General features: G+C 40.3%; 2 protein-coding genes across 5 annotated transcripts in view; one reads left to right on the top strand and one right to left on the bottom strand.

The window, feature by feature from the left end:
- Nucleotides 1–13,639, top strand: part of DWA1 (DWD (DDB1-binding WD40 protein) hypersensitive to ABA 1) — a 262,989-nt gene that overhangs the window by 217,228 nt on the left and 32,122 nt on the right. The gene's annotated exons all lie outside the window — the stretch shown is intronic.
- On the bottom strand, nt 2,869–5,337 carry LOC149576798 (uncharacterized). The gene is made up of 2 exons (XM_089821924.1): nt 3,077–5,337; nt 2,869–2,951 (listed from the first exon to the last, which is right to left on the bottom strand). The coding sequence occupies exon 1, from the start codon at nt 5,133–5,135 to the stop codon at nt 4,392–4,394; it is 744 nt and encodes a 247-aa protein (XP_089678050.1). The 5' UTR covers nt 5,136–5,337; the 3' UTR covers nt 2,869–2,951; nt 3,077–4,391.

Raw genomic sequence — 13,639 nt, 5'->3', positions numbered from 1 at the left:
AAGCAAAATTCATTGCCCGTTGGAAAGCAACACCTGCATTTATCAATCAGAAGGGCATTTTGTTGTATGCAAATGTACTGCAAGGAGTTGTAAGTGCTGTCTTGTATTGATCTTCTTCTCTGACCTCAATCTGATTGTAGCCAGAAAACCCATCAAGCATGGATAACATTTGTGAACTAGTAACTATCTTAAAAACATAATCCATCACTGACAAAGGGTAATTATCCTTTATAGATGCTTGATTTAGATTGTGAAAATCCACACAATTGCGAATCTCAGCATTCTTTTTTCATATTGGAACAATGTTAGCTTCCCATGTAGAATGTTGATTATGGAAAATTATTCTTGCATCCAACATCTTTCGAACTTCTAACAAGATAGTACAAGAAATCTTGGGATTGTACTGTCTTTGCTTTCGCCTGAATGGGGTAGCTCCACCCTTTAGAGGAATTTCATGTTGTAACACTTGAAGACAAAAAGACTTGAGGTCATCATATGAATATGCCAAACATCTATATATTCATGCAACAAATCAACAAATTGGTTCCTTTCTTCAGATGTGCAGCATTTGCCAATATTCAAAAACTTTGGACCAACATCTGATCCAAGATTGTATTTCTCAAATTCCATTGCTGAACTAGATTCAACTTCTTGTTGATCTTTGACATAACAATCATGTTTGTCAAACAGTGGTTCCAAAGAAACTAAACCATGAGGAATTTTGTTACCTTTTAGTTGAATGAATTCTTTTTCATGATATGAATATGTCAAACACCCATATATTCATGCAGCAAATCAACGAATTGATTCGTTTCTTCAGATGTGCAGCATTTGCCAATATTCACAAATTTTGGATCAGCATTTGATCCAAGATTGTATTTCTCAAATTCCATTGCTGAACTAGATCCAACTTCTTGTTGATCTTTGACATAACAGTCATGTTTGTCAAACAAGGGTTCCAAAGAAACTAAACCATGATGAATTTTTGGTAACCTTTAAGTTGAATGAATTCTTCGCCCTTGATAGGATCTTTGCTAGAGACATTCTCTTGAGGACATGAACTGTTACCTTCAAAATATAGCTCATCAAGATTTTCTTGTCTCTAGGTTATTGATAATCTAAATTCTAATGATTATCATTGAAAATTTTCCATTGCTCACAGTTGTTTGGAACACTTGGGCGAAACACCAATTGGATAGAATATCTGTCTTGTTCAAAACTCTCATGTGGAATTAAGAGTGGTGCTGAAGCAGCAAGAGAATCAGCTTTGTCATTGAAATTTCTTGGAATCATACATATATTAAAGGAATCAACTCTATCAACATAATCGTAAGCCAAATTTTTGTAGTGCTTAAGCCTCTCGTTCTTTGTTTGATATTGATTTTGAACTTGATACATCACGAGCTTAACATCACCTCGAGCATGCAAATTACAGACTCCCTTAATTTGTGCACCATTAAAACCAAGTATCAATGCTTCATATTCTACAATGTTGTTGGTGTTATCAAACTGCGGTTTGAAAGAATAAGGAAACATATCTCCTTGTGGTGAGATTAAAAGAACTCGAACGCCAACATCAATAGATGCACAAGTGCCATTAAACTCTAATATCCAAACATCATTAGAAACAATAGTCTCATCCATTGATGTAAAAATGGCTTGAGGAGATTAATCGCCTAGGCCTGAAAAAGTTTAATCGGGAAAAATCGGGAAAAAATCGGGAACTAAAAAACCACTAAATTTTAATAAAAAAATGCGATTTTTTTACAGAATTCAATGTTTTTTTGCATCTAATGACTTAATTACTAACAATACATAAGAAACAATCATGTTTAGATATATATCAATGCAAAAAGAGTTATTAATCGGTAAATTACTAACAAGTAAGTAGTGACAAGTTGTAAATTACTAACAACTAACAAGTTCACAACACATGAGAAGTATTCTCATAAATAAAGTGTCAAATGTAAAGAGTTCAAATAAGCACATCAACATGACTACAAATAAGTACAAATGTCAAATACAGGACTACATCTTCCTCTTCCCAGTCACTTTACTAGCGAGTGTGGGAGAGGGTAAAGCTCTAGAACTAGAACCCCGCAGGGTTTGTGCCTGTGTCTGTGTTTGTGCCAATGCAAGAGATGGTGTAGCTATAGAACTAGATGTCGGTATCTCCACATTCGCTGCGCGCAAGATGTCAAGGTCCTCTGCATTAAGCTCAATGTCATCATCCTCATCATCGCCCTCCTCGATGTCATCCAAATCGATGTCATATCCAGTTCCACCCCCTTCCTCCTCCGCAGCCTCCTCCGCGGCCTCCTCCGCGGCCTCCCTCTCCAAGTTGGAGATGTCCTCCTGTGTAAATAAGGGAGCCTGCTCCTGTGCCGTCCAATCATAATAAGGATCTATCTCATCCAAATCGATTGGCCCAGGAGGATCTTGTTGCGCCTTTTTCATGCGCAATTTAAGATTATATTGCACATAGACCATGTCATTCATCCTCTTTTGGGACAATCTGTTTCTCTTTTTTGTGTGGATGGCCTCAAACAAACTCCAGTTGCGCTCACAATGTGATGCGCTACAAGACTGTGATAGGATTCTCAGAGCAAATTTTGCAAGATTTGGAGTGCTTGCACTCCAAGTGGTCCACCAAGCCACTGCATCACAAAAATTGTACAAGTTAGAAAATACTAATAGACAACAAAAAATGAAACATAAATATTAATTTAGCATTTGAGATTCAGAAGTTTGCAAATGTATTACCTGGGGTTTGTGTAAGCCTTGCTCTCTTGCAGAGAGAAGTGGAGAACACCTTGCCTCCTGCTGAAGTGAAGATCTCTTGCTCAGCGATGATTTTATCTCTTGTTTCCTCGCTGGTTACCATCTTTTCGACGCACTCACTTAGGCCTTTGATGACCTCTCCATCAGGATCTGCATATGTACCATCAGCCCTAAAACCAAAAACCAAAAACAAATAAGTCTTCCAATTTTAGTACACACCCAACACCCTACGAAAGAAAAATGAACTCAAGTCTTCGTTAACTTAAATTTGAGTAAGAATGAGCTTACAGTATACCTAAAACGTGGGTTGAGGAAATATCCTGCTGCATGAATGGGTTGGTGAAGCTGATTATTCCACCTTCTATCAATGATCTGCCAAATGGGTTCATATTTGATGCTTTCCCCCTTGTAGTAATTTTTGACAGATTCTTTGGCCTTGTCCATGGCCTCATATAGTTCACCCATTGGCGTTTGGTCTCCATCAACCAAACGCAAAACTCCAACTAAAGGCTCAGACACTTGCAATATAAATTTGAAATTAGTTGACAAGTTACAAAATTATTATTTACTTGAGTTACAAACTTAGTATGTTATAAAGTTGTAAAGTGTAAACTAAAACTTAAAGTTTTGTAGTTACCTTTACTATTTCATCAGCCTTATCCTCAAAATATTTATCAAACACAATCCGCACAACATTCTCTCCTTCACTCTTCTTTGAAAATGTGGAAGCAAGCCATTTTTTGGAAGCAAACATTTGCTTCAAAGAAGCCAAATTATCGAGAATGCTTTGCAATGTCAAAAAAAACGTTGCAAACCTTGTGACGGCAGGCCTGACAATTTCTTTGCCATCAGTGTGCTTTCTCATCAGGCTAAGGACCCATGGGTGATTGTATATGTATTTTGTCACCCGCCTTGCATCCTCCACAATTGGAGTGACCCACTCAAGTTTGCCCATGTCCTCCAAAAGAAGGTCAAGGACATGTGCTGCACACGGGGTCCAAGAGAGAGTGGGGTGCCTCTGCTGTAGGAGTTTTCCTGCCAATTGTAAAAGCAAATACTAATTAGTTTCCAACTTTTCAAATATATCAAACTATTAAAAATTCTTGTTGTGAAATTCACAATGCACATGCAACATAAAATTACGGTTTACCTGCTGATACATATGCAGCAACATTGTCTGGGATGATTTACACCACATTTTCAATGCCAATCTCTAAGACCATGTTCTCCAACATCAATGCTAATGTCTGAGCATTTTTTACCTTGTTGGAGGCATCGATTGATTTCAGGAACACCACATTATCATTACAGTAGGCCAAAAAATTAATTATGGTCCTACTCTTCCCATCCGTCCACCCGTGAGAAAGAATGGTGCAACCAAATTTTGTCCATTCTTGTTTCTGTTCCTCAACAAATGCTTTGGCCCTCTCAACAGCATTTCCAATAAGCCTACAAAAACAAAATTTAGTTATGTCTTAGATTCTTAGTAATTTAAAATTGATTTAGACTTTAGTAATCAACATTCTAATTTCTAGATAAATTAATTAAAATTTAGAACTAAGTAAAAAGTTAAAAATTAAAAGGAAATCGAGTGTAATAAAATTATTCGCTTACCTGCCACCCAACACAAAACGAGAAGGGGACTTGTACCTCTTTCCTGCAACTGTCAACCCTGTGGCCAAAGCCTCCCAATAGGGACTGTCAACAACACTAATAGGAAGGTTGTTGAAAACCCAGAAATCTGCTAGTGCATTGTCCAACTGGTCATGGACCTCCTTATTCCATCTAGTGGCCTCTAATGAAGGTTGTGCACCAGGTGTGTGCCTTGGCACAAAATAGCTCCCTATCCCAGAAGCACCTGCTGATCCTGATGGTGCGGAAGTGCTAGGAGGTGTAGGAGTGGGAGTGGGAGTGGAACTCGTGAAAGAAAAAACACCCTGTTTGCGGACACGCGGCCCACGATAAGAGCCAGCCATGCTCTCAATGGTTGCCTCCTCCTCCTGAACATCAACAAAACTGCCCTGGGTCTCTGCTATGGCTGCCCTGACATGCAATTTATTCCGCTCTCTTTGCAATTTTTTTTGCTCTCCAGCTGCGAGCAAGGCATTTGCAAACCTTTTTATTTCTTCTGTTGTATTCTCACAAGGATTCATATCATGTTTTGAGATCTCTGCGATGTGATATTTGAACCGGTAAATGCCCCCGGATATTACTTTTTCACATCGAATGCAAATCACTTTGGTTGGTTCATCGGGTGCTTCATAGGCATATTTCCATGCTTGATCTCTCGCATTCTTTGGCCTGGTGCCAATGTAGCCTGAGGGGCATGGAGTCAATGGCCATTTGTCTGCCATTTAAAACTGCTGCGAGCTGCCTACACATACAAATTTAAAAAAAAAACTATAAATAAATTATAACAAGATCAAAGTTAATAGTTAAACAAAGAATTCAAGCAACATTCCAATAACAGCACCAATAAATTGAAATCCAAATAACATTCAAACAAACTAGCTGCTAGGGTTTCAAATTTTTAGCATAAATTCGATCTAGAATGGAAAAAAATGCAAATGAATGCATTTAATCTTGCTTACATTCATCAAATGCATTCCTAACTAATTAGGAATGTATTTTTATCCATTTACATGCAAGAAAAAAAAATACAATCTCTTGCAAAAACAAAAAACAAAGATTCAAATCACTTACCTAGTAACGAAGAAATCGAATCAAAAGGCCTCCAAATGCACTTGATTCTGCCTATTTCTTGCCAAGAACTCCTCTATCCTCTCCTCTCCAAAACACCCTAAGCAATGTAAAAACATAATGAAAAAAACGTGTTTTTTCGTCACTATATGTGACTGCCGGGCGTGGGCGATTTTTTGCAAAAAAATCGCGATTTTTAGGTGATTAATCTGCGTTTTTTTGGAAAAAATCTGCAAAAAAAATTCGCGATTTTTGGGGCGACTAAATCGCCGGCCCCAAAAAATCGCGATTTTATCTCGTATCGCCGATTAATCGGCGATACTCACATCTATGGTCTCATCAATTGATTGGGAATAACTTGCAACATCTTCATCCTTCATGGAAAGAAGTATAGCTTTTTCAACTATGGTAGAAGGTGTTGTTGGAATTGAGTTAACAACTGCATCTTCACTTGCATTTGCAAATCTATCACTATCAGAAACACAAGATGTGATGGATTCATCAAAGTAATAATCCTCAGCAATTTCTGAAATTTCATTAGATCTTTAATTTGTCCTCGAAGAGGTTCTTGCTTATTCTTTATGGAATAGCAATTTCCAAGTGTCTTTGTCAAAGTAAAGAGCTAATGCCTCAACTACCTTGAATGGCATGACATTATCAGAAGCTCTAGAATCAATAACACAGTTACTCAACTCGAAGCTATTGATTAACAGGGAAATATAGAAAGGTTCTATATTTCTACGAATACTTGATGGAATAGTAACTAGGTTATTAGGGAAACCTTTAGGTTCTGGGGCAGCAATTTGTGTTTGTGTACACTAAGGTTCTTTGACAAATTCATTAATCCTTTCTAGCTGATCTAGATGCAATGTTCCTATTCGGGGAAGATCAAATTTTCACTGTTTCTGGACAAGTAATTAGAAGGCGTGGTGAGGAAATGAAGATTGTAAGTTGTAAGTAAGTTGCCGTATGGTGTCTGGAAGGTTGGCCGTATGGTTTAGAAAGTATGACAGGTAGCTGTATGGCTATAGCTATACGATAGTAGTAGGAATAAAGGCCGTATGGATGAGATGAAGGGTGTACAGGTGACAGACGGTGTGAAGGGAAAATATGCCGTACGGTGGGAATTGGAGGCTGTACGAGATATTCCAGTGCTGTATGCTGGAAAATGTACTGTGTACGATGGGGTATCCGTATGCCGTGCAGAGTGGGGTTTCCTTGTGTGTGTGCCAAGGTACAAAGGGAAAACGTTTCACAGACTCCTAAGCATAGAATTGTATTATGGATGAACATACATTCATATAACCAAAGACTTTAGATGCGAATAAGCCAACAAAGGCGGACCAATCTTCGATTAATATTTGCCATAGATGGTGCTTCGACTTGCTAGATCCAAGCAAAGAAGTACAATGCAACAACAAAATAGGGTGAGTGTTGAATCCCATCGAAACCGCATGAGCCAAATAGGGAAGATCTTTCACTTCCGAAATGGCGAACAATCCAAACTCCAATAGGAAGTTCGTAGTACAGAGAAATATAATTTGAAGCATACCTAAAGACTTCCTACAAGTCGTGCTTAAATACCCATTGGGAAACCATTCCGAGGGTGTACAAAGATAGCCGACGGCGACACAAACTTCAAACACAAAAATAAAAATGGGTCTGAGATAAATTAAATCAATCGGCCTGTTACAAAGTTTATAATGGGGACGTTACAATCCCCCCGTCCTAAAGTTTGCTTGTCCTCAAGCAAATGCAATGCCGGATGCTGGAGAATGTGCTTGCTTTCTCACGTTGTGTCATCCAACGGTAGGTGTCGCTAGCGTACCAAGTATTCCTTCACAGTGCAGTTCCGTAAGGTCTTTTCACATACTTCGAGGATCTCGGCAGGGTTCCAAAATGAGCTTTCCTTCTTCGTTGAGTGGTGGGAGGTCGGTAGCAGCTGTGATGTTTTGCCCTATGGCTTTCTTCAGATAGGAAACATGGAAGACATTATGAATGCGGCTTCCCTCCAGGAGTTCCAGTTCATACGCTACTTCACCAATGTGACGAACCACACGATAGGGGCTATAAAATCATGGGTTCATTTTTTCCTTTCCTGTTCCCTTTAATGAAGATTGTTGGTACGGCTGAAGCTGGAGATAGACCAGATCCCCCACTTCGAAACTCCTCTCTATTCGATGCCTGTTGGCATACATCTTCTGTTGATTTTGTGCGCACTATAGGTTTTCTTTCAAGCCCCTCAGTATGTCCTGTCCCTCTTGAAGCCAGTCCCTCACCCTTGGTGCATGACTGTCACCTAGAACTGTGTCGATGAAGGAGAGGGGTTCGTACTCGTACAAAGCTTTGAATGATGTCATTCCGATAGACATGTGATATGTGGTATTGTAGCAATATTCCTCCAGATGGATCCATTTTACCCACGCTCATTGTTGTGCCGAGACATAGTTTCAAAGGTAGCCTTCGAACCATTTGTTCACAATCTCAGTTTGACCGTTCGTTTGCGGGTGGTAACTCGTGCTTGGCGATAATTCTGTCCCTGCCATTCGAAACAATTCTGTCCAGAATATACTGACAAATCATCCATCTTGATCACTAACAATGTTTCGGGGTATTCCGTGCAGATGAAAGACTTCTCTAAAAAACAGATCGGCAACTTGTGCAGCCTGAAGGTCTGAGGGGATGGCGAATAAATGTGCATACTTTGTTAATTTGTCAACCACGATGAAGATACAATCCTTTTCGTTTACCTTGGGAAGACCTGTTATGAAGTCCATTGATATACTTTTCCACTTATGTTCGGGAATTGGCAAAGGTTGTAGCAGCCCGATAGGAAGAGTATGTTCGAACTTGTTCTGTTGGCAGACCGTACATTCTCTTACATACTGCAACACATTCCCTTTAAGTCCTTTCCATGAAAAGCTCTCTCGAAGACTTCTGTAAGTTTTGAGGAAACCTGGGTGTCCAGCCAGAGGTGAGTCATGCATTTCCTTCAAGATCTTCTGCTTCAATTTGGATTCTGGTACTAGGTATATGCGGTCTTTATAGTAGATGATGTCATCCACCACTTTGTATCGATCACCGTGGGTGTGACGATCCATTATTTTATAGGCAAATGTATTTTTGGAATATTCCACTAACAGATGTGCCTTCCAGTCGGCCATAATCTAGTCTAGCGAGTAGATGGTGGGTTTTCTGGACAATGCATCTGCAACTACATTGCTCCTCCCTTTCACATATTCAATGTGAAAATCAAAAGATTGAACTTTGCTTACCCATCTTTGTTGCCGTTTGTTCAAGTCTCATTACTCCTAAAAATATTTCAGATTGTTGTGATCCATACGGACGACAAACTTGGCACCTACTAGATACTGTCGGAACTTGGCTAGGGCATGTACGATGGCCAACATTTCTTTGTTGTAGATGGAATATGGGCATTCTGTTGGCATAAGCTTCCTGCTCTCATAGGTGATAGGATGTCTATCTTACATCAGTACTGCTCCTATGCCTTCCCCAGACACGTTGCACTCCAAAATGAATGGTCGAGTGAAATCAGGTAGTGCAAGTACTGGACAAGTGCTCATGGCCTCTTTCAGCTTATCAAAGGTATGTTGTGCCTTTTCGTTCCACTGGAATGACCCCTTCTTCGTTAGATCCGTTAAAGATGTGCTGAGCTAAGAGAATCCTTTAACGAACCTCCTGTAGTAACTGCATAGTCCGAAGAATCCTCACAAATCTGTAAGTGACTTTGGGGGAGGCCTGTTGAGGATGGCCTAAATCTTCTCCCAATGCACTTGAACTCCGTATTTACTGACAACATGCCCCAAGTACAATATTTTTGTCATACCAAATTCACATTTGGACTATTTGGTGAACAAGGACTGTTCCTCCATGATACTTAGAACTTCATTCAGATGCTTTAGGTGCTCCTCCCATGTCCTGCTATAAATAAGATCATCAAAGAATACTAATAAATACTTATGCAATTGTTTGTTGAAGATGCAGTTGATGCATGATTGAAATGTAGCAGGTGCATTGGTCAATCCGAATGGCATGACCAAAAACTCATAATATCCGTAGTGACAATGGAAAGCCGTGTTCTCCACATCTTCTTCCCTCATGCGGATCTGATGGTATCCAGAACAGAGATCTATTTTTGGAAAATAGATCACGCCATGCAGTTCATCTGGCAGCTCATCTATCCTTGGAATGGGATATCTATTCTTTATTATTTTTTTGCTCAACGCGCGTTAGTCCACGCACATGCACATCGTCCCATCCTTTTTGACCAATACCACAAATGATGCCAATGGGCTAGAACTGGGACGGATCCATCCTTTCTCTAGCAATTCCTGAATTGTCCTTTTGATCTCATCTTTGAATTTCTTGGGGTGGTGGTACGGTGTGGTTATGACTGGCTTTGCTCCTGATTCCAACTCGATAGTGTGTTCAAACCCCCGATGAGGTGGTATGACAGAAGGAATATCCATGAAAACTTTATCATATCTACTTAAAATATCCTGAATTTCATCATCTTGTGGAGGTGTTCGATGCCCCTTTATAGGTTCTGCCGAGATAAAACAATGCGCAGCCCACGCAACGTAATCGTGTCGAAAGATTGCCTCCATCCAATGCGTAAAAACTTCCTTCGGACCTTCATTTGCCATTCATTAGAGGACAACCTTCTTTCTGTCAGCCACAAAAGTGAAGTCCATCCGTTTCAAGGTCTGGGTGTATTCATCAAGGGTTTCCATCCACTGTATGCCAAGAATAACATCCATGTCAGCCAGCTCCACTATGAAGAAGTCCACAGTCATCGTGTGATTTGCCAGTGTGATACTCAGTTGAGGAACAAGTTGCGTGTAGGGTAGGAAAGTCCCTCCGGCTACCTTGACCTAAAAGCCTGTATGCGCCTCCGTAGGCAGGCTTTTCTGTTTTACCAAGGATGAGTTGATGAAATTTAGAGTACCTCCGCTATCCAACATCACCATAACCCTTTGTCCTTGAAGGGTACCCCGTACACGAAAAACTGTGCACCTCGGGCTGTCAGCCAATACAATGGTTCCTTCGCGTTGTACCAAAGTGGCAATTCTCTTCGTACGGTTCAAACTGATGTTGGTGTCATTGTGGGGTTGGTTATCTTCGGCTGGCATTTGTTCCTGTTCATCCTTATCATCGGACACGACCTCAATGTAATGGATCTTCCCCTTTCCGAGGCATCGGTGTCCAGGCTCCCAAGGTCCCTTGCAATTGAAACACAATTTCATCCAATGACGGCTTCTTGGGTGGAGGTTTGTCCCTCGAAAATGTTGGCAGTTTAGGATGTGAGTAACTTCGAGAGGATGATGCCGATGATGATGCCATACTCCGTGCTTTATTGATTGCTTCCGATAGGGTGGCAGGATTGAACCCCTTTACCCAAGCCTTTAGAGGTTCTGTTAGTCTGTCCATGAAGAGCACTGCCCGTCTTCTTTTGGAAATGTCCATGACCAAAACAAAGAGTCTCTGAAATTCTGCAATGGACTAATCGACCGATCCAGTTTGTCTTAGTTTGAGTTCTGGATTTTTACCATTAAATTGTTTTGTCAATCTCTCAGTGAATTCTGCATAAGTATTTATTTCATCATGCACTAATGTGATGGTGTCGTGGTGCCACCATTCATGCGCAACTCCCTCCAAGTGCAGCGTGACCAACTTGATTGCTTCTTTATTTGGCATAGGGTTCAGTTGGAAGTAGGTATCAGCTTTCACTACCCACGCTTGTGTAGATAGGGAACCCGATCTGCCAAATGGAGACAGATTTACCTTACTCAACTTCCTTCTAAGATCATTGTTAAAGTATCCTCTATTTTTGCCTCCCGAATATATCATTCTCAGATCTGTGTAGTCTTTGTAGCATATATCTTCTTCAAGGTTTGCATTCTTCCAGTCTTCTCTCATCTCTTCAAAGGTTGGTTGTCTCCCTCCGTGTTGTGCCTTCGTCTGTGGTGGAAATGTCGGCATGGAAGGTCGAGAGTGTGTTGGTTGAGGGTTTGATTTACTTGACACCAACTCTGCAATGTGACCATTTTGTTCTCCAGATAGTTTGTTCTCCGCCAATTTGTTGAGAGTTTCTTCCATGAGTCGTTGCGTATTAGTGATCTGTGCTTGATTCCTGGCAAGTTGCCTCAGTAGTACCACAAGTTTGGTAGCGGTCAGTTCCCATTTGTTAGCCATTCGATCAACAGAATGTGCCCTTCTCTTCCAGCTATAGACTCTCATTCATTGTCCACAGGCTGGCAGGATCAAGATCAAATTTTCTCTGTTTCTCGACAAGTAACTGGAAGGCGTGGTGAGGAAATGAAGATTGTAAGTTGCAAGTAAGTTGTTGTACGATGTTTGGAAGGTTGGCCGTATGGTTTAGAAAGTACGGTAGGTGGCCATACGGCTATAGCCGTACGGTGGTAGCAAGAATAAAGACCAGATGGATGAGATGAAGGGTGTATGGGTGACGAATGGTGTGAAGGGAAAATATAGCATACAGTGGGAATTGGAGGCCATATGGGATATTCTAGGGATGTACTATGGAAAATGTATTGTGTATGATGAGTTGAATACAGTATCCGTACGATGGGGTATCTGTACGCCATGCAAAGTGGGGTTTCCTTGTGTGTGTGCCAAGGTACAGAGGGAAAACGTCTCACAGACTCCTGAGCATAGAATTGTATTATGGATGAACATACATTCATATAACCAAAGACTTTAGATGTGAATAAGCCAACAAAGGTGGACCAATCTTCGATTAATATTTGCCACAGATGGTGCTCCGACTTGCTAGATCCGAGTGAAGAAGTACAATGCAACAACGGAATAGGGTGAGGGTTGAATCCCACCGAACTGCATGAGCCAAATAGGGAAGATCTTTCACTTCCGAAATGGCGAAGAATCCAAACTCCAACAGGAAGTTCGTAGTACAGAGAAATATAATCCGAAGCATACCTAAAGACTTCCTACAAGCCGTCCTTAAATACCCATCGGGAAACCATTCCTAGGGTGTACAAAGATAGCCGACGGCGACACAAACTTCGAACACAAAAATAAAAATGGGTCCGAGATAAATTAAATCAATCGGCCCATTACAAAGTTAATAATGGGGACATTACATTGGATAAGCTTGTAGGTATTCAACATCAGACTTTTGAATTCTAGTTCTATTAGTATGATCAATGATATTAAATGCTTGAAAGGAATTGGCTAAAGGAGCTGAAATTTTCAGCTTGAGGTTTTGGATTAGACTTACTAGGTTTCCATATACTAGAAGAACTAGGAAAAACATATGTACTTAGTTATTTTCTATATATTTAGGAAGAGTGGGCAATTGCATTCTACTTTTAGCAAGGGTAATGTCTGTTTGCACATCCATTTTTGATTTTGTAGCTTCCTCTTGTTGTCTAGCTAGTTGTGTTTGAGAATGCGTCATAACCACATAGGCACAACCAAAGCTATCTTGGGGATCCTGATCTTCATAATAGACATACCTAATGCTAGAGTGGCCAACAACCTCATCATCATTGTATGGGGCAGCAATGTCTTCCTCCTGATAATTATCATGTAGAATACCAAATTGTTCATTGTCGAAGTACCTCGTAGCTTGAATGCTTGGCAGAGCTTCAAGTGCTAGCCTCTCCAGAGGAGGGGGAAGGTTTGCTTGATTCTTAGCTGCATAGTTATGTGTAGTGTTAGGAAATGATCTTTGTGGAACATCCTTGTATGAAGCTTTGATAGAATTTTGAGATATTTTCTTTTTCAAAGCAAGCATGCCATTAGCCAATTTTTTGCACCATAGAATCCGTACTTCCAGAGGTGGAAACACCATTTGAATTTTGTTTAGAACGATCCCTCCATATTCTACAAGCCATGATAAGATCATCCTTGATCTCTGTTGCCGAAGTTTGATCAGTGGCCAAATCTGGAGGAGTAGATCTTCTCAATAAGAAGCTAATTTTTGGAAGTTGAGTGTTGATGAAGAAGCACTTAAGATTTTCAGCAGTGGGTTGCAAAGGAATCGGAATCCAGTTTGCCAATTTTTTGAATGGCAATGAACTCCTTCATACCTTCCTGTGCTTCTTTCTTCATTTGAGTAAGTTGTGCGAGCAATTTTTTCTCATCTTCAACAGTC

Source organism: Cupressus sempervirens, chromosome 1 (genome assembly GCF_028749045.1).
Source record: "Cupressus sempervirens isolate cs-2001-9-10 chromosome 1, ASM2874904v1, whole genome shotgun sequence".
Lineage (NCBI taxonomy): Eukaryota > Viridiplantae > Streptophyta > Pinopsida > Cupressales > Cupressaceae > Cupressus > Cupressus sempervirens.
This window is presented reverse-complemented; position numbering and strand designations above follow the sequence as displayed.